This window comes from Cyprinus carpio, chromosome A7, assembly GCF_018340385.1.
Source record: "Cyprinus carpio isolate SPL01 chromosome A7, ASM1834038v1, whole genome shotgun sequence".
Classification (NCBI taxonomy): Eukaryota; Metazoa; Chordata; class Actinopteri; order Cypriniformes; family Cyprinidae; genus Cyprinus; species Cyprinus carpio.
In genome coordinates, this window is record NC_056578.1 from 19,756,443 (window position 1) to 19,779,006 (window position 22,564).

The following is a 22,564-nucleotide window of genomic DNA, read 5'->3' on the forward strand; positions in this document are numbered from 1 at the left end:
GACACTACAAGGTTTGTAAGCAATCAGCGCAAAGGGCCCTCGACACGAACAAAAGAGACTTTCAGAGACCCTAAGCCAGCCACTAAAAGCACCACAATTTTTCTGGGTACTGAGAAGGCGTTTTCCTGAGTCTATCTGGGAGTTCTCTGAGACCCTACTGCCCCTACTGTGACAACAGTAAGCACTCCCTCAATAACTGCAGCAACTTCAAACAGCTTACTAAGGATCAAAAACGAGGCTGGGTCAAAGACAACAATAGATGCTGGTGTTGTGGCAGAACTCATAAGTCTGCAGAATGTAACCTGAAGATGCGCTGCAGACAGTGCAGCAGTCGACACCTTATGGCTCTGCATGACATCAGTGCTGGGAAGCCAGAAAATCCAAGGCTTGTTCAAGATGAAACTGTTGATACCAACAGCTGTCTATTCAATACCATGAATGAGATTCTCCTGATTCATAAACCGCCTACCAGCAGGAAGGTTCTACTTAAAATCAGCAAAGTGATTCTCAGAAATGGCAAGAGAAGGTTAAATGCATACGCAATCCAGGATGATGGATCAGAGAGAACTATCCTCCTCCATAGTGCAGCTCAGCAGTTGGGGCTCAGAGGTCAGCCTGAAGATCTCCCACTCAGAACAATCAGGCAGGAGCTACAAGTTCTCAGAGGAGCAGCAGTCTCATTTGTGATCTCACCAATTGCTCAGCCGACTAAAAGGTATCACATCAAAGGTGCTTTCACTGCTCAACAGCTAAGCTTAGCAGAACATTCACACCCAGTGAACACTCTGAGGGAGAGATATCAGCACCTTAAAGGACTTCCACTGCATGACTTTGAAGCGGTCTGTCCTGTATTGCTCATTGGGTCGGATTATCCCCATCTAATCACTCCTGTGGACCCAGTTAGGCTAGGGCCTCCAGGGGGACCAGCTGCCATAAAGACACGTCTTGGCTGGACATTACAGGGTCCAATCCAACACTTACGGAAGGACATTACTGAACAACACTGTCTCTTCACTTCAGTCTCGTTCCCGGAAGCTGATCTCTACAGGCAAGTAGAGAAATTATGGCAGATGGACTTACTACCCTGGCGTAACGAAAAGATGTGCATCAGATCCAAGCAGGATCAAGAGGCGGTGGAACTTCTGGAAAGGAAGACAATAAGAGTTGAAGTGGAGGGTGTCAAACGATATGCAACCCCTCTCCTGCGTGTCAAGAACATGCCTGAACTAAAAGCACCTAAAGAAGCCGTCTAATCGCAGCTGAGGGCCACTGAAAGGAGACTGGCCAGAAATCCACAGCAAGCAGCCGCTTATACAACAGAGATTGCAAAACTGGTACAAGCAGGATATGTTAACAATTTACCTCAAGATGCTGTGACAGACACATCTGGCTCCTGGTACATCCCACACCACATGGTGCAACACAATGGGAAAAACAGGATAGTTTTCAACTGCTCGTTCCAGTATCATGGACAAAACCTGAATGAGCTTCTGCTCCCAGGACCAGTGTTGGGGCCATCCCTACTTGCTGTGTTACTCCGATTCAGGGAACATTCGGTGGCAGTCAGCAGCGACATCAAGGGGATGTTCCACCAAGTTAGACTGCTCCCAGAAGACAAACCACTCTTGCGCTTCCTCTGGAGAGATCTTAACACACAGGAACTACCCAGTGTGTACGAATGGCAGGTCCTACCTTTCGGCACCACCTGTAGCCCCTGCTGCGCTGTCTTTGCACTCCAAAAACATGCCCTTGATCATAGCCAGCCCGGAGATGATGTCCGTAATTCTGTGCTGAAATCCCTTTTATGTAGACAACTGCTTACAAAGATTCACTTCAGCAGAAGAGGCAAAATGCTTTGTGGACAGAATCAGGAACCTGCTGGCAGATGGAGGCTTTGAGTTGAGGCAGTGGTCCAGCAATGCCCCTTCAACAATAAGTCACCTGCCCCACAATTCCATATCAGACAGTGCAGAACTGGATTTCGCAAGGCCGAACGGACATCCATGAATCAACATTGGGGCTCCTCTGGAACCATCGGTCTGACACAATCTCCTACAAATACCGTGTCAAGGACAGTTGTGAGACCACCATGCGCAACATATATAGAGTGCTGGCCAGCCAGTACGACCCGTTAGGTTACCTCATCCCGTATACCACTCGCGCCAAGATCATTGTACAACACCTGTGGGATAAAAAAACGGGACTGGGATGATCCACACTTGCCTGCAGATCTGTTACAAACTTGGACTAAGTGGGAGGAGGAGCTACCAGCCCTACAAAATATCGTTCTTCCTCGGTGTTACTGTAGCCCCATCAAAGACACAGCAACGAGCGTAAGAGACATTCATGTTTTCTGTGATGCCTCCGAACGTGCATATGGCTCCGTAGCATATCTTCGAACAGAGGACCAACATGGGCAAACGGAGGTGGCTTTCCTAACAGCCAGATCCCGTGTCGCACCAAGAAAACAACAATCTATTCCCCGACTGGAATTATGCGCTGCACTGACTGGAGCTCAACTTGCCAAAGTACTCCAAACCGAGTTTAATCTACCCATACGCCAAACAATCTTGTGGACAGACTCAACCACTGTCCTAACATGGTAACAATCCGACTCATGCCGGTTCAAAGTATTTGTGGGGACTCGAGTCGCAGAGATCCAGGATCTCACAGAGAAAAATAGCTGGCGATATGTACCCTCCACAAGCAATCCAGCTGATGACATCACTCGGGGAAGGAGTCTTTGTGAGCTCGGGTCGGAAAGTCACTGGTACCGAGGACCACTCTTTCTGAAAGATTCACCCAATCTTTGGCCTGAATGCCCCAGTTCAAAGGAACTAGACAGTAATGAACTTCGTAAGGTTGGTACCTGCTCTCTAGTATGCTTCACATATTCTGATTTCAGTCAGTTTAAGACTCTCGAGGAGCTAATCGAGTCCACAGCTCTTCAAGGGTCTACCGATAGTAATCTCACAGCTAGTGACTACAGAAAAGCTGAGATTAGTGTTTCAGACTTAGAGCAACTGAGGAATGGTAAACCACTTGCGTGCAATAGCCGACTAAGAGCACTCGCCCCAGAACTCGATGGAGAATCCCAATTAATCAGAGTCGGCGGACGTTTACGACATAGTCCCTACCAGGAGCCCGACAACATGCAACCCATTGTACTGGATCCAAGGCACCCCATCACGAAACTTATCATCCAAAGTTGCGATTCTAAATTTTGTCATTCAGGTCCTGAGAGAGTGTTCGCTGAACTCCGCCGTAAATACTGGGTTCTGCGAGGAAGAGAGGCCATCAAGCGTTTGCAACGAGAGTGTGTGCAGTGTCAGAAATGGAGCTTTTCAAGCCCGCCTTTTACTCCACTGGCGTGGACTGCTTCGGTCCTTATACTATCAGAACGGGTCGGCGCAGTGAGAAGAAATGGGGAATAATATTCAAATGCCTCACCACCAGAGCAGTATACATCGACATCCTCCACAGTCTGGAAACTGATTCCTTCCTTATGGCCCTCAGGCGGTTCATGGCTAGACGAGGAAAACCCCATGAACTTTTGTCAGACCAAGGCACGAACTTCAGAGGAGGTGAGAGAGAGCTAAGGGAAGCTTTTACAGCTCTTGGCCCAGATCTGCAGAGACAATTGGCCAAACAGCAAATCGAATTCCAATTCAATCCACCTAATTCAGCACACTTTGGAGGCTGTTGGGAGCGAGAAATTCGCTCTTTGAAAAACGCACTGATGGTCACTCTAGGAACTCAATCAGTAACCTTCGAGGTCCTTCACACCGTGCTGGTAGAAATTGAGGGAATTTTGAACTCCAAACCACTGGGATATACATCAAGTAATGCTTCCGATCCTGACCCTATTACCCCAAATTGTCTCCTAATGGGGCGGCCAGATGCATCACTCCCCCTGACAGTATACCCGCAGTCGGAACTGATCAGTCGGCGTCGATGGCGCCACAGCCAAATCCTTGCGGACCAATTTTGGAGACATTATATCAAATTCTACCTCCCTGGTCTTCAAGGTCGTCAAAAATGGCAAAAGGATACTCCAGACATCCAGGTTGGCACTACGGTGCTGATTATTGACCCGCAGCTACCCAGAGCTCTCTGGCCTGTGGGGAAGGTGTCGGAAGTATACCCTGGAGCTGACACCAGAGTGAGGACAGCCAAAGTTCAGGTGGGAGAAAAGGCTTACACTAGACCAGTCGCACGCCTTATACAATTACCTGCTATTCCTGATTGAAGTAATTGTAAATTCAACCAATAAAATAAGCCTTTTTGTATAAGTACATATTTCCTTATGGAAATCTGGGGGCGGCTGTAAAAAAGGCTATGGGTTTTTTATTATTCTAACCTCTATCTTAAATCTCTCCTTCTACATGTTGAGACACATACATACACAGACCACTTCACCTGAGCCAATCAGCGTCCAGAAACCTTGACCACATGACCCCCCGCCCTGACAGAGACTGAAGTTCAGTGCAGTGGGATACGGGGTCGGACGCTTAAGTTTCTGCAACATCATTGTTTTTTGGACTGTTTAGAAGATCGCCTTTTGGACAAAGTGTTGTGCGTGAATGCAAAAGTAAGTTTGAATCACTATTATTATATAGTCGATGAGAGACTTATTCACCTTTGTATACAAGTTATTACGTCCGTGAGGTGACGATATCTATATGTGTATGCGTGCATTTATAATCAGCGTGTAGCATTTGTGAACATTGTAACCCTGTTGTTTATATGCTTTTATATACATATCTAGTGAGTGCTAGAGTAACATTTGTTGTTATTAGTACGAGTTAAGTTCCCGTTTGAAACAGGGTTCGCTGCATTTCTTTATATCTAACGGGTATACTGTTATAAACATAACTTTCTAAGCGCATGCGCTCTCGTAGCTCATACAGAGTGGCGCTTCACAAGCGGCACGGCTCTAATAAGGTGTCAAGTTACAGCTGTGCACTGCTTATAAGATACGAATTACAGCCTTCCTTGTATTCTACATGTCTTTGGCTAATAATGTTAATGTTTAATTACTAAGCTTTATCTATTGTGCTGTTTATAGCCAGTTTGTTATAATATTTTTTTTTACTATTATCATGTATATTATGTATATTCATGTTTATGTCACTGTTTCATTTTGTAGAAGAAAAACCACAGCCACGACCAAACAGTCTGTTGAGTGGTGACAATAAATGGGTTAGTCTTATAAAAAACAAGTGCATCTTCGTTTCGTCTCTAATCGGACAGTCTTTGGTGGGTCAGTACGCGGAGCCGGTAAATAGTTCTATATGGTGAAGAGCTATAAAAGCAAACAATTTTTACAACCAGTGTAACTCAATATAAAAAGCTAGCAATTCACAATTTAGTTTGTGAACATTCTGTGAGCTATAGATGAAAAATGGCAACAAAGTTTGCTAGAAAATGCTACTCATTCTTAAACAGCTACATTACCCATCATTCTCTGTGACACCCAACATGTTTTTGGTCATTTATCCTAGGCACCTATCAATCACCTACAGGTGTGCAAGGGTAATTGTTGATTGATTGTTTTGTTTTTTTGTGAAAGACATCATTACTTTTTACCAGAAAGGACACATTAATTGATCAAAAGCACTTTTACCAAATTAGTATTTCAAGTAAATGATGTTCTTTTAAACTTTCTATATCACTGATAATAATAAGAAATGTTTCTGGAGCTACATTTTTATTAATTGAATACATTTTAAGAGAAAAGTTATTTTAAATTGAAATAACATTAATAAGAATAATAATAATAATAATTAGCAATATTACTGTTTTACTACATTTTTTAAATAAATGCAGCGTAAGATTTAAAAAAGATTTATTAAAAATAAGCATAAAAAGCTTATTTTTGTTTTGCAGATCCCAAACTTAGGTAGTGCATGTATAGAAAGAGAAAAGTGTCCATTGAGTTGGACTTAGGGTGTGTTTTAACATAATTAATTTTATCACTTTAAAGCAAAGACAAATAAGAGAATCTAGACAACACTCTACTATCAAAGAAGAAACAGAGAACAGGCATGCTATAGACACATAATCATACAAACATTTAGTTTGAAACAAAATTAGCTATATTAAATAAAATGGTGTCTAACCATATAAATACCAATGCTACAGGCCTGTTCCAAGAGACCAATAAGCACACAACTGCTAAAATGGTTCTAAGCACTTGAATGAGACTGGACGCCACTGGAATGTAATCTATGATTCAATAAAGCTTAATGAAAATTCAAATATACACAAACTGATCAAACACATCATTGTTTTTTCCCAGACTGAAGGTGTAGGCGTATTTAGTTAGTGTTAATAACTAACCACATATCTACATTTTCACTTCACTTTATTATACAGAAAGACTAGTATATTGCTCTCTTTAAAAGGCCATACTGTCACGCTAGCACTGCTGGGTTTGTGTTTTCTGCACCGCATATCACCTTTCACATGTGCAACGAAAACCTATATGACTAAGAAACAAACTGTGGAAATATTTCAGTTGGTGTGTGATCCAAGCACCTGTTTACACATCTGAGAACATGAATCTGAACTCAAGACATATAAAAGAATTACTCTACTACAATCTAATGCCAAAATCCATATGGCCTATAAAAAAAAACAGAGAGAGAAAGCAAATGGATAGAGTATATTAACAGTAACATCACATTGTGCATGAACAAATTTAATTATTACCTGCAGCATTAAATTAAAAATTATAACACCTTAAGTCTAGTTAATTTGCTCTTGCTGACACACACACAGGCAAGAACACGTTCACGCATCTTAAAGAAGTCCCAGACTTTTTGCTCTGACTTTAGATGTTTTAGCACAATAGTGTATCAGCAGGCTGATATTTTATACATGAGCTGTGGGATGGATGTATTTAATGAAGCTTCATAGGTTTGTGCATTTATGAGTAAAGCTGATGAGTGTTTGATTGCTGTAAAATAGTTATATCACTATATGCATGTTTTGTTAGTAAAACCTATACTTCTAGAAGTCATTTGTGTTTAGCAGTGAGTGCTCTAGCACAGTCTGGAACTCATCTGTGTATGTTTACTGTTGTCCAGAACTCATTCCTGAGGAACAAAGGAACAGTCAAACATCACTGAAGTAAGCAACACTAGGGATTCAGCTAAAGAAAAGCTTAATGACTGTCACATGTGCCGTCATGGAGATAATGAAAATATTTTAAGATTGTTACGAAAATGAATTTTGACAAATAAAAAAAACGACATGAAAACATGACTAGAAAAAACAGCACTGCTAGATTATGATGCATCAATATTATCGAAAAAGAAACATCTAAAAGGAAAAGCTGCATGAGGTGAAGAGATGAACGCCAATAAACTGAAGCCCTTTCTATGCCACCTCCTATAGGATCAATCAGATGGCTATCCTAGATACACAACATAAACGTAACATTACAACTTCTACATGCACAAAAGGATGCAAATACAAATTAACTTCAGCTAAGTTACATGATATTTCCAGAGACTGTAACTGCTGTGGATGCGCTCTTCCCAAAGCAGTGCACTGAAACATGGGCAAGGAAAGCAAAAAGAATTCAAGACATTCAATAATGTTCTCATTATAATGTTAAGTAAATACATACTGGTGAAAAAAAACTGTGAAGAAAGAAAAAAAAACTGCTGCATTAATAAGATCATCCATGTTTTTGAAAAAGAAACATCTAAAAGCAATATGACCGTCTCAACTAACGCAGTAATAATCCATAATATCAGGCATTGCATTTGAGCTGAAACTGTGAATAAAAACCACCCTGCAGCGCTTTGCTAGCTGGTTAAAAAAAAATTATAAATAAATTGTATAGCCTGATTGCACTGTAAGTCGCTTTGGATAAAAGCGTCTGCCAAATTCATAAATGTAAATGTAAATGTTAATAAACTCAGATAATAATCAGATATATACCTATTACAGATTACATCTGCACAAAAGGATGCAAACTTGACCGTAGTCAAGTGTAATGATGTGTAATTCATTGTGGATGCACTCTTCCCTTAACAGCAGGCTAAACAATGGCAACTAAAGCACAAAAATTTACAATATTCTATAGCAATCGTGTTCTCATTGTAATGTTATGTATGCACTTAACTGTATTTTATGATCAAAGTGATTCAAGACCAACAAATCACATATATATATATATATATATATATATATATATATATATATATATATATATATATATAAAAATAAATTAAGTGTTATAATTAAAGGGGTCATATGATGCGATTTCAATTTTTCCTTTCTCTTTGTAGTGTTACAAGCTCTTGGTGCATAAAGAAGATCTGTAAAGTTGCAAAGACTAAAGTCTCAAATGCAAAGAGATATTCTTTATAAAAAGTTAAGAGTCAACATTAAGAGTCTCATTTTATTCTCGCTGTTGCTGCCGCCATGTTATGGAGACGCTATGTTTCGTTGTGAAAGTGAAACTACTTTGTTTGGCCTTCCAAATGAGGACACAACCAGAAATCAGTGGTTAAGTTGTATTTCAACACGGTTCCAGAACAGTTCCAGGACTGTTTCCTGAACCAGTAGCCTGCAATGCGTCTGTGGCACAAAGTTGGGCAGTTCCAACTTTACAAAGGACAGTCTGGCGCTTCTGACTAACAGCCTGTAAGTATTTTTATATTTAAATAATTTGCCAATGATGATTCAAATGTGAGTTTTGAGCAATAGAGTAACCCTGTTGTTTGTTGTTTCTCCAATCACAAGTGCAGACATGGTTTTATGTTTACGCGGCGCGATACGTAATGCGTAAAAAGACAGTATAAGTCATTATAATCAGTAATTATGTCCCCACTGGATGCAACAAATGCCTCGTTTGTAAAGGGTTTTATTTGTTTTGTCTCATCGTGCTGGGAGACGGCATCACAGTTTATAGTATGGTAGGGGCAAAACATTCACACGCTTGAGGCATTCAGCCAATCACAACGCACTGGATAGCTGGCCAATCAGAGCATACCTCTCTTTTTCAGAATGATGAGCTTTGTAAAAATCGACGCGTTTCAGAAAGACAGAGCATAGAGGAACAACAATAATTTACATTTTGTGGAAAATAATGTGTTTTTTTTTTACCTTAAACTGCATAAACAGATTTCATTACACCAAATACACAACATAATGTTCTTTTTAGCAACGTCATATGACCCCTTTAACAAATGTGAGTAAATAAAATAATTATGAGCAGTAAATTTTCGCAACTCTAGCTATTTAGACCACTGCAATGTGTGCTCTAGAAAATTTGGGTGCCACACTGTGTACTCATGATTTCAACACTGTATGCAAATAACAGTGAGAGAGACAGTTTAGGAAATGAGAGAGAGAGACTGTGGTTGGTTGTGGGGATTGGCAGTCTATTTGAGCATCACTCCTCAGGCAAACAAACAAACTAATGCCAAACCAGCCAACACCATTAAAATGCTAATGTAGGGAAAAATGGGTCTGCGCATCTCTACAGTTGCCGTACATCACACAGATCTACAGATACACACTGTTCTAAATAACACACCACTAAAAATGTGCATGAACATACACTCGCCTCACTATCAAAATCTCAAAAACTCACCAAGACTCGTAGGTTTAATGAGCTCATCCAGTACATCGTAGAACGGCAGCCGTTGAAGTTTGACATCAGGGTGTACAGGGTGCAGGCTCGTGGGGAGGTGGGGCAGTCCCAGCTCGTGTTTGGGCCCGAGAAGGGAGATGGGGAGCAGAGGGGATGGGGGTGCTCTGTGCCCATCAAATCCCAACTGCGTGAGGCCAGGGGGCAAAGAGGCAGCGGTGGGATGAACTCCAGGCAGGGCCAGTTCTGTTGGGGACACCAGCTTGGTGGGAAAGCGTCGTCTGTAGAGCTCCTTGATCTTCATCTGGACGGCAGGGCTGCAGCCGGCTTTAAGGAGGTGTAAGGCTTTAGTCACGAGCTCGTGCTTTCGTCCATGTTTGTTTCTGCCTGCGTAGCCCAGAAGAACCTGCAGCTCTGACACCCGCAGGCTCATCACCATTTGCTACAGGAGAAGGAAAGAAAGAGAGCGGCAGAAATTAACACGCACATTCTGAGCCAACTTGATCACAATATCACACTTCCAGCGCCAAACACACTTCATTTGCATAGGCCAAACTGTTTACTGGGCAAACACATACACATACTCGCAGCTCAGACACTGATACACACATCTTAAGGCACACACAAACCCGAACACACTCAAATACAAACACATCCCTCACACACACACAAGCTTTCCCTCAGGCTAGGATAGTTCAGTAATGGTCTAAGCTATGAAATATGCAGGAGCAGCCCCAAACACACACAAACACAACGGAAGTGTCACATTCCACAGGCCTGAAAACGAGACGGAAAAACCAAACAGAAGAGGCCAAACAATGCAGAGCAAAAACAGGTAATGTACACACTAACATTCTAAATAATAAACCATTAGTCTCTAGAATGGCAAATGAACACATGCTGTCCATTTGACTGATGTGTGTGTTTCCTGGTGAGATTAAAGGGACAGTTCACCCAAAAATTAACAGTCTTGTCATTTCTCAATATGCGTTTTATGTGACTTTAACAAATTTCCTCAAAAGCCAAATATTATTATTTAATCACAACTTGTTATAATTAATTACAAATATTTGGATCAACTAATGGAATAAATATTACAATCAATTAACCTGTTCACCCAGCGAATGCCCGGTGTTAATCGTTTATTAATTCTAAGAAATGTTTATTTACGGTGTATGGGAAATAACATCCTTACACAATATTATTCAGAGCATGTAGCCAAAATCTGCATGATTAGAGACTCCAGTTATGAGCAAAACAACATACAGCCTTGAGCGTGATACAAATGAGATTTTATTAACTACACTAACACTTTATCACACACACACACACACACATTTGTTTTTGTGAATTGTGGGGACATTCCATAGGCATAAGGGTTTTTATACTTTACAAACTGTATGTGCTATTGCCCTACACCAACCCTACACCAACCCTACCCCTTACAGGAAACTTTGTGCATTTTTACTCTCTCCAAAAAACTCATTCTGTATGGTTTATAAGCGTTTTGAAAAATGGGGACATGGGTTATGTCCTCATAAGTCACACTCTCCTTGTAATACCTGTGTCATACCCATGTCATTATACAAAGTTGTGTCCTGATGTGTCACAAAAACACGCATACACATGCATATAGTTAGCAATAGAAAGAGAGCTTAAGCAGAGTACAAGAATGCAAGAAGTTATAGTATTGTTTGAGATTCAGCAGATCAACAGCCTTGAGCAAACCATCAGCTTCTTAATTCTAACACACCCTTGTTTAAAAGGGGTGGGAATACTTAATTTATCAAACAATGAGACTAAATTTGATACTTGCATGTCTTGTCCATTTGAATAAAAGTGTCCTGATGCAGTTTGTTGAGGCTCCAGTTGATATTGGCTGATTTTTTTCTTGATGAAAGAGAACCAGTTGAAGTCTGAGGATCTTTGCTGAATGGAAAGTCATGGCCACAGCCTGGCACAAACTTAGAAGTCCTTAGAAGACTTCTAGGACAATCTAAAAACGGACCTAATCTTGTGATCAGTGATCTTTAAAGTGTGAAGATGTCACACTCTCAGGATATGAGTGAGCCAATGAGGAATGTTAACTCTGGAGGGAAATTTTACCATCCAGGGTGTTTTGCAAATAAAATTGGATTGGCTGTTCAAGCAAAGAATCTTCAAGATTCTTATAATACTAATGTGTCACAGAGTTAGCGAAATCTAATGTAAATAAACAAATAGGAAATGTAATTTGGAGCTCTCAAATACCAAACAGGCATATGTGTGATCTTGGTTAATTAAGTAATACTAAAACATTGATTCAAGGTTTAATATATAGGAAAAGAACATATACGATTACATAGGATACATGATTGTACATGTCTCAAGTGAATAGTAGACACAATGTTCTGGAATATGCATGTTTATTCATAGAATGGTCTGTCTATGAATTTATGTGGTGGAAAGAGTCTGTCTTTCACAGGGTCTGTTCCATTGCACATAGCATCTTTCCACATACTTTTTAGCAATAAAGAGTCTTATCAGATGGTAGCCCTGGTAACTGAGCCCTCTTGGAGTGATAGTTGCACTTTCAGGGGATGGTTCATGGAACTCACAGAGTGGGTAAAGAATATTTGTTAAATATAACAAATAATTGTGTCTGATCGGTTACACAACCTTGCACCCTTGTGTTCTCATAGTACGTCATCCTCAAAGGTCAAAGTTCAATTACAACAATCAAGAACACAAATACAGATTACACAGATGTGTTCTTGCTAGAGGATGCATCAAATGCAGACGAGAGAAGCAAACCATTAGAAATTCCAGATGGAAGCTTGTAAGCTTAAACTTCTAGTGTTAAACTTTCTGTTTCATGCATGCAAATGCGTGACTGCTTGTGAAAGTAAACACGTAGTTTTGTTTGCCATAATCTTAATTAAAATATAAAAACCTGAAGGAAGCCTGCAGTCCTTTTTAGTGGCATATTAAAAAGAATCTTAACATTGGCAAATGTTACATGTTACATGCAGTAAAATAAAAAGAATGCAAGTAAATGTTTTAATTAGTTATGATGACATCTCGATCCGTGTTATGTTATATTATTGTGCATTGGGTGGTGCTGTCCTGCTATTTAATATGTGCTATGGGATGGCCAGATGAGCAACAAGACATCTCCATTCTCACAAAGATGCGTTCTGTGTCCTCGTGTCATTCTGAGTTTGTTCTTTGAGGGTAGCCTGGCAAGACCGGTCTCCATGAGAATGCGAGCCCGTTGTCTGCGTTCTTAGATTGAGAAACATCTTCTGTCATCATTTACTCACCGTCATGTCATTCCAAACCTGTAAAGAAGTGAAAAACGTGCCAGTATATGTCCATACAATGAAACTCAATGGGGTCGAGTGTTGCTATAGACCCCACTGGGTTTCACTATACGGACCAAAACAGTTCATATATGTTTCAAAATTTCATCTCATGTTTCAAAGGAGAAGGTTATACAGGTATAATGTCATAAGAGTAAATGATGACAGAATTAGAATGTTGGGTGGAACTATCCGTTAAACCATTTGCGATTGGAACCTGCTATATTCGTAAGCAACTTCTGTTTGCATTCTTTCCTGTGTAAATATATATTAGTTTCTCCTTTGGACAAGATATTAGTTTAGAATTAACCAGACAATAAAAAAAGCTAACAATGCACTGATTAACAACTCAATCCCTGTGCTGCACACAAGAACAAATCAGAACAGATGCTCGTGCAACTAAGAGCCTGCCAGACAGTCCTGAATAAAACACATGATGCATTTCTGCTTTAAAATGAGGAGAGGAGAGCAGAGGAGAGGGTGTTTCAGGAAGAAAAAGAGAATGACAGTGGGCATGAGAGAGAGAGAGAGAGATGGGGGAAGGGCAGAGACATGAGCTACCCGCTTTCCAAAACAAATGAAATTGAACAGACACACACTCAAACACACACACACACACACACACACACACACACACACACACACACACACACACACACACATAGAGAATGCTCAAGTAAAAATACTCAGCAGGCATAATGCTGTTTAAAAGCAGAGTCTGTCGGCAAAGGTGCCGTGGCTGCAGCTTATAAGAATGGCTCCATTTCCCCCTATCCATTCAGTTATTAATTCTCTTACTGATCCATCATATTCCAACAGTTGTCAGGAACAAATGCAGAAATGACAATCTATAACTGAGCTGTTTAGGTGAATAGATTGGAGAAATCAGAACTAAAAGAGATCAGACATTTATTTACGGCGAAATCATTCGGTCTGGTGAACTCACTCAGAAAAAAAGGGTAAAATAGCAAATGAAATACTGCAGACCAGCCAAGAACATCTCACATAACAACACACTGACAGCACAGGAGACTCACAGAGCACTGAAGAGAAATATATGTTTATATATGTGTGTGTGTGAGAGAGAGAAACAGAATGAGAATGTATGATTGAGATTATGAGTCTGAGCAGCTCAACTGAAAGGGGAAAAAGAGAGAGAGAGTGAGAGAGAGAGAGAGAGAGAGAGAGAGAGAGAGAGAGAGAGAGAGAGAGAGAGAGGGAGAGAGAGAGAGAGAGAGAGAGAGAGAGAGAGAGAGAGAGAGATGGAGGTTCCTGACCATGAGCACACACTGCATCTATCAAATGCTTCAAATGTCTGTCAGTTCTCTCTCTGAGGCACACTTGCTTTTTCACATATCCAGTGTGTCAAAGTAGTGACTTGTTTTATCAATCAAATAATTTAATAATGAGTGTACTGAACACATCCTGAAAAAAAAAAAAAAAAATCTCAGGTCCAATCATAATAAAGGAGTTAGCTGTGATTAAATTACATTCCAGGAATCAGATATCAAAGGGTGTGAGACATTGTGAGGCACTGTGAAGCATTTTGCAGATCCACACCGAACCCAAAACTGATGCATATATAAACAGACAGCAGGATGTTTACTGCATACAGCCTATTCTGTACATTTTGATGTTGTTTAAACCGGAAGTCATGTGGGTAAAAGACCTGTTGTCAAATCAGCTCAGACAGTTCGCAACGTGGTTGGAAAAGTTCTGTATTGATGCTATGTGTGAGAAAGAAAGCCTTAAAATGAATGCTTTGAGACACTTTTGAAACCCTTAATATAATTTAAGCACACCACTTGACAGTTGCAGTATTAAGCCTAGAAAACCATGATAAAAATGAGCTTAAAATACAGAAATACAGCAATCACCTTTGTGAGCAGTCAAGAGTATACCTGCATGATATTCATGTTTTGTTCACATGAATTTTATATGACTTTTCTCACCAAAGTATACCGCCCACATATCGCTCTCCCTCTCTCCTACACTCAAAAACCTAATCACAGCCCAGTGGGTCTAATGTTTTATCCACAGCCATTTACAACCAACTAATACAGCACAATGTCACACACACCAAATCCCAGATGTCAGAAAGTATAGTTGTGCCAGTGTCAACGTCAGATACGGCCACCCTGCTGAGGTTTTCCTGCACAACACTGTGTCATATGAGTTTGAAAGAGGTTCAACACCACCACCACCACTACTTTAAAACCCCTCAGAGAAGAGAAACACAGAGGTGTACTTGATGTCTGCACAGTCAGTCAGCTTTATTCAAATAATTAACCAATATGAATAATAGGTAGAGTGCTAAAAATGTCTGCAAAGCTAGCTCATTCTTTCCAATCACCTGCAAAATGGACTTAAGGGTATCTTGCCATCAGACTACAAACCATAGGGAGCATGCATGTTGAGTTACTACATCATCACAGTCAGGAAATAATTAATGAAAAAAGTAGACTATTTCACTGAAGCGCTGTATTTCCTTATACAGCTTTTAATATCATAATCCTCACTGTAACACACACTATCATTCAAAATGTTGGGGTCTGTAAGAGTTTTAAATGTTTTTGAAAGAAGTGTCTTACCGAGGCTGCATTTATTTGATCAACAATACAGTACAAACAGTAATATTGTGAAATATTATTACAATTAAAAAAATTCTGTATTCTATACTTCATTTACTTTCTGTGATTCCAGTCTTCAGTAACATATGATCTTTCAGAAATCATTCTTATTTGCTGATTTGAAACATTTACTATCAATGTTGAAAACAGTTGCTCCATAGTTTGTTTTATGGAAACTCTGAAACATCTTTTTCGGGATTTTCATGAAGTAGAAAGTATTATCAGGGGGAAAAAAAGCATTTATTGACATGAGTCTTTTGTAACACTGTCTTGTAACAATGCCAGTTCTGATCAATTTTATGCATCCATGCTAAATGTCTTACTGACCCCAAACTTTTGGACAGTAGTGACTATAATTTAAGACTTTTCAGACTTTAATTCAAATAAATAAATAAACATAAACTGACTACCCTTTTATTTTAGTTTGTTAGTTTATATTAATAATATATGCAAATACATTCAAAAATATAAAAGTAAAATAATCACGATCATGTTCCATCATCATCATCCACAAAACCGCTAATCCATGTGACCATGTGTCTGAGCTTGATGTAGTTCCAAAGAATGAATTGTGCCATGAAATCCCCTGCACAGTGTATAGGGAGCAGTGAAGACTGTAGGGACCCTGTGAATCAGAATGCAGCTGGAATCTGACCATCTACTGAGGAGGTCTGTGTATTTATAAATCCATCCAGCACAAATAGCACAAAGGTTACAACTGCTCAGCGTACGAGCAAAAGGAACGTAAATTATTTACTTATCTAATGCAAATTTATGGGTTGGTGCATTTGTCTCGGGGCAACATAGAAAGAATAGTACTTCTCATTTCTTGTGAAGAAAAAAATCAAGAGCTTTTTCTTTTTCTTTTTTGCAGCAGCATATGTAAACATGCGTATGTGTATTTTGGCTCCTGCTGTTCAGGGTAAATCTGTGCCAGGTACATTCTCCACAGAAAGGAGAACATAAGATGCCAAATACACCTGCACAAAACCCGAAGGTGTTTGTGTGTTTCTCCATTGGTGAAACAGAGAAGCATTTTTCAGGCTCAGGTGTAATGCATGTTGTTAACTTAAGCATTTGTGCAGGTGCGTTTGCAGTCTGTCTTTGGGGCTCAGGTGCACATGAGCCTGTGATGAAGATCATGTTTCCTGAAGTGTAATTTCAGAGGATGAAGGTGACTCAGAGACAGAATCCCTCCATCTTTTCACATGCCTGTCTGTTTGACGCTACGACTGAGAGCCAACAAACAGTTGAGGGGTCACAAACACAGACCTACCCCCAATTTCACTTGCATGCACACTCTCTTTCCTCTCTAGCTAAGAGTCCAGAACACAATTAGTGTGCCAGCTTTTCCTCCAACTCTCTCTCTCTCTCTCTCTCGTCCACCCCTCCCCCACCATCTCCAGCCTTGCAGCTCACTGGCGGAAGATCAACACTCACATACCTCAGTGCTTTGTGTTTCACCAACACAGCTCCAACAGTGAGCGCACACACATACATCCAGGTTACCATACAATTGTAGCATGATCTAAAGGCTCCAGATATGACAGCAGTAAATAGCAGAGCCACTCTACTGTCTACAGACACACTGCACACAAGCAGCGCTTACAGTATATGAGTGCTACTCAATGGAGCTCCTTCACAAAAGAAGGAACAAGTGACTGAACACGCATACAGACCAAAAAAAAAAAATGTGATGAACAGGTGCTGTTTTGTTCAGAATTATTATTTGAAAAAGGAAAGTGTTCTGACACAATGCAGAGGCCGACTGTAGTCGTATAGAGATCGACCAATGTTGGTATTTTATAACTGAAAACATACATGTTTAATATGTCTGATAAACAATATGCAAAGAGAACAAGTTTGTTAGAACAATCATACTTAGTTAGGAACATAATCAAAACAGTTAATAAATTACATTAGAGTGGGTCCACTTTGCACGGCATATTGTAAGAATTATGAATGCTTTTGTATACAAGCTACAATTGCATTATATCTGTGAGTCTGACTTCACAAAAACCGGACTGCTACAATTTCAGTATGTCTGAGCATTTAAAATGTAACATTTTGAAAAAAAAAAGAAAAAAAATAAATATTTTATATATATATATATATATATATATATATATATATATATATATATATATATATATATATATATATATTTTTTTTTTTTTTTTTTTTTTTTCATGTTACAAAATTTTACTGTAATTATTGAAAACTGTGCCTGTACAAGTGAAGATAAAATCTTTTGTTTTTCCAAAGTCTACAATCTGTCATTTAAAAAATAATAACTCGATCCATAATGGTCGACTGAAATGGTAACAGCTTCAGCCACTGCAAAAAGCTTAGCTAAAGATCTCAATTTCACAAAACAAATATAAATAAATAAATACAAATAAATATGAAACAAAAACTTCACACTTTACCTTTACTCACATAACACAAATTAAATGACAGTATAATGAAATGTACACAACAACATCGATGATTGCAACACTTACACAAAACATGTGCTCAAAATATACTGTTGGTTGATTCTGAAACTAATAAAAAGATGAACTAACACTACAGTTAATAGGTCGAGCAGACACTGTTATTGACCAATGACAAGAATTTGCAAGTAGTCAAATAATCAGCCCGACTAATTCATCAGTCAACAACAGTTTTGTTTCTAACACTTCCAAATCATTTGTTTTTAACAGGAGAATGGAGAATGTCCCGGACTCTCCCTACAGAGTCCAGGACATTCAGATCTTAAGGTGACATCCATCTCTTCATGCTCTAATGACTGGACACAGTCAGACTACAGTGGATTTTCTGCAGGAAACACAATGAAAAATTCAGACCAGACTTCAGAGCTTAACATCAATCCAAAACACAAGCAAACCAGAGACCAAAGCACACTTGAGCTTTATTTACCTGGAATAGAAAGTTACCTTTGTTCCTGTGTTTACACAGAGAAACATTTTAAATTAGATTTATCACAAAATGCATTTCCAACCCACTATACAATGCCAAAAAACAATGAAGACCATTTCAAGGAGGAATAAAAAAAGTGCACTTTAAAATTTCTTTCGTGTTCAGCATGAACGTACACGTCATTCATTAAAGTCATGATGAATCACAGTAGCAAGAAATCGTTTTTTTTTTTCTGTACTGTAACGTAAATCTGAGTGTAACAGATTATCAGAGTTGAAAAAAAGAGTGGTTTGGTTGGTTCTATAAATCAGTTGTTGATTGGCATTTGAGATGTGGCCAATGCACTCGAAAATGAAGATGAGCTTGCAGTCAGTTGTGGAGGATGGGGTTTAAACTGAATAAATAATTGGAGTAGTCCAACATCTCTCTCACAGAAAGATCAAGTTCAATATCATTAAGTATCAAAAACAGAGCCTACAACACCCTCAATTACAAACAAATCACAGAGAGAGTGAGAGAACAAGAGCTTCTCTGCACCCTCTTTCTTCAGTCAGCCTGGATTTGCATCACTGTCTCTTGGCAGCATATAAAACATAAAATCTAATTTGTTGACCATGTGGAGCTCATTGTGTTTTAAATCTAAACTTCATTCATCTAGGATGCTGTGATGTAGTGTGAATTATGCTGAGAGGAGACAAGGAGACTTTAATAGATGATTAAGATGACAGTCCTTTTCCAAACAGAGCATGAGTCCCGAGCTGACTACACATATGTTTAAGCCATAACAGCAGCGAATGACCCCAGATCAGCAGGATGATTCCACAGCGTTCTGGAAGAAATTCCTCTATTCCAGTATTTGGTTTTGTGTTGAATTGTGTGAGTGAATGTGCAGTGTGAGCTAAACCCACAGGGAATTGGTACAGGAGCTAGAGCCAGGTAAGAGAACATCTGCTGAAGGGAGATATAAAACACACATACACACACAACCACAATCCCCAACTTAATCACCTCTCAGTTGATGGAAGCTATTTGTGTGGCCAGAGATAGCTGGCTACAGCCTGAGAGAGGGAATGAGCACATCAGTATATAAGCATGGGTGCGTTTCAATAGATCTCATCAAATGCATAAAAGAATGAAACGAGGAATGCATGTACACTCAAATTATTTTTTCCTTTGTGCTGACATACAACAACATCCAAAAACCCTACAATAAAACATCTGGACGGTGGACCTACACTGATATTTCCTGCAGGTATGCTGCAACAGGACCATATAGATCGCTCATGCTTTTAAAACAGCTTAGGTCAGACCATCTCTTACCTAATCACCATTATATAAATCAACACCAGATATGAATATGATATGACAAATATCCATGCTCCTCTGGGAATCACTGCAACTGAAAATTTAAAGGGGTATAAATGAATAAGAGGTATAATAAATAAGTAATTAGATCCATTTATCAAATTTCCCTTATGGAATTAATAAAGTTCATATTTGCATTTCTTTAAAAACAACAACAAAAACAGCGATTTGTTGAATTCATACTCCTGCCCACAACCTAGCATTTCACTCACGATGAGGTAATTTAATGGACACAAAAGCACAAAATTCATCTTGAGGAAGTGTCCCACAGCAAGACAAAGCAACCTTGATGATTCACCTTTAAGCTAAAGGAATTTGAAGATTCTGGAACTCATTACTCCGCTGTAGGCTGTGTTTTAATCAGGGGTGTTTCTAGCCTTTCACCAGTACAGGGGCCTCCATCAAAAAAAAAGTGCCCCAGTGTTTTGAAACTTAGCACTAAGCACCGCACTGAGATTCCAGTGAAAATACTCATGTAGTCGACATGCACAGAGTCAATTGAGCTTACCAAGAACACAGTCTGAGGCTCACAATCACGAGCTCCTGAGCCCTTGAACTGATGTGTATCAGTCCAGTAAGCAACATGTGGGCAGGTCCACCTCTCTTATCCACCCTACACACATCTTCTGCCAATCTGACTGTTATTCCAAGCAAAAGTAACATTCTGTACAGTTGCTGATTACTGCCTTTAAAGTAACTATTAAATATTTCTGCCAGCAAAGTGAATAGAGGTGGTGTAAAATATCAGGTTAGATGCCAAATCTAATTATGGCTTTGAATTTTTTTTCTCTGCAGTGGTGGACCTGCCAAAGACACAGACCAAGGGCAAACAATAGGTCTATTTGTAAGAAATGAGTAATAAATTCAAAACAGGAACAGAGGACTAAATATTATTTCTTTTCTTTCTTTTTTTTTTTTGATGGAAAGCAAAAAGACAAGATGAAACCTTGAATGGAAATAAATAAAAGAGTGCTGCACACAAATCAAAAAAGCAGAGACACTTAAAACAGTATGAACTTCTTTCAGTCTGCTGTCAACTCTATCATGATACAGAGGCTTTCAGTTTCCATAGACACACAAAAAAACTAAAAGGCCTTATCAGACATGCACAGCTTGAAAAAATAAAATAATAAAATACCGCTTAAGCATGTTGTGGATCAGTATTTTCCATTCGTATTATGAGCTCACAGACCCTATTAACTGAAATCCAGCAACATCAGAAGATCACAGTCATATAACACCTGTCATCAACACACTACATTAAACTTAAAGGTTGAGTTCACACACAAAACTGTAAGACTTACATTTTTTTTGTGAAACACAAAAGATCCAGCATGACAACTTCAGTCACCATTCACTTTCATATGGTGACTGAGGCTGTCATTCTTCCTTTTCACATAAGTTTTTACATTTTGTGTGAACTAACAGTTTAACTAACAGCAATCTAATTTTTACAATCAATTATTATTATTATTATTTTAAGAAAAGCTTTTTTATCCTTATATGAACAGAAGGCTGTCCACTGATACTGAAGCAGAAGGATGGTGAATTTAAATATTCCGTCGGTATTTAAATGATTATCTGCAATAATCAGTGGTTGTTTCGGTGCTGAAATCTGAGCGGCGGCGCTCGCGCACTTCCTCTCGCTTGATTGACAGCACGTCAACAGCGCTCGCGCCCTGCACGCGAAGCGATGGAGCTTTCCAGCAAATCCACAAGTACAGGCGACTACTTCACACATTAACCATCAAAATGCACACATGCGGTCTACGAACAGCGTATTTTAAACCAGCCCGAGTCTGAGTCTTTTCAGCAGACACTCTGGCGCGAGTTTTTAGGGAGAAGGAGTTAAAGTTAGTAATTCCCCTGAGGAGAGCGGTGGTCACACAGCTCCCTCTACATCAACAATAACACGCTGGAAGCTTTCTACAACACCTCCACTGCAAAACCATCTCTCGTGCAACTTCAGCCACGAGAACAGAGGTTAGATGCATTATAGCGGCCTCTCAATACAGCAAGTAAGTAGTACGCGTACTTCTAACGGTACAATAAGATCTCCCTGCACACTATGCGACTGGAAATTGAGCGCAGCGTTTTACCTTTAGTTCCGCACTCTCCGCCATCTTGTGACTGCTAGCGCAGGCGTGACGTGATCGGGTCACGTGGATGTGCACGCGCAGCTCGTTGCCGGCGTAACCGTTCACACGTTTTTCAAACAGTAGCGTCCGAAATGTGGCTCTACGTTTTTGGATGAAAAACCTGTATGTTCTACACCAAACACTGGGGCGTCACTAGAAACTCGTGGATGGGAAGGGTAAGCTTGTTTTAGGGTCTGAGCGAACTTCCCCAGGATTTTTAAAGCGCCCAGAAGTTCATTCATTTAGTAAAGTATGACAACGGGTTTAAAATATATTAAAATAATGTTATTTTTGGTCGGAATTAACAAAGGATTTAGTCTAAAAGTATCAGCTTTGTTAGACACTCATCTACAATATTATTATTATTTTTAATCCAAATAAATAAATTAAAGCTGCAGTCGGTAACTTTTGGGGCTCGCGTCTGGCGGAAGAACATTGTAGCCGGAGCTACTTCTCTCCAATATAAACAAAATCCACAGTGTTGTTTTGTGTTGAAAATGTAAAAAATATATATAATGAGCGAGTACATCATGAATCCATTTTCCAAACCGTGTTTTT

At 39.5% G+C, this 22,564-nt stretch overlaps 1 protein-coding gene across 3 annotated transcripts in view; it reads right to left on the minus strand.

Annotated features, from left to right (window-relative positions):
* The window catches only part of LOC109102805 (E3 SUMO-protein ligase PIAS1-like), a 41,676-nt gene extending 19,590 nt beyond the window's left edge, over positions 1 to 22,086 (minus strand). Inside the window, exons 1-3 of one of the 3 annotated variants that reach the window (XM_042760188.1) lie at positions 21,968 to 22,001; positions 11,427 to 12,930; positions 9,614 to 10,052 (exon numbers count right to left, since the gene is read on the minus strand). In XM_042760188.1, coding sequence (XP_042616122.1) covers positions 9,614 to 10,052; positions 11,427 to 11,555 — 568 coding nt within the window. In that variant the 5' untranslated portion in view covers positions 11,556 to 12,930; positions 21,968 to 22,001. Of the gene's footprint in view, positions 1 to 9,613; positions 10,053 to 11,426; positions 13,471 to 21,967 lie in introns of those variants that run through there. The other 2 variants (XM_042760190.1, XM_042760189.1) reach the window with 2 other exon arrangements.
* Positions 22,087 to 22,564: the final 478 nt, after the last annotated feature.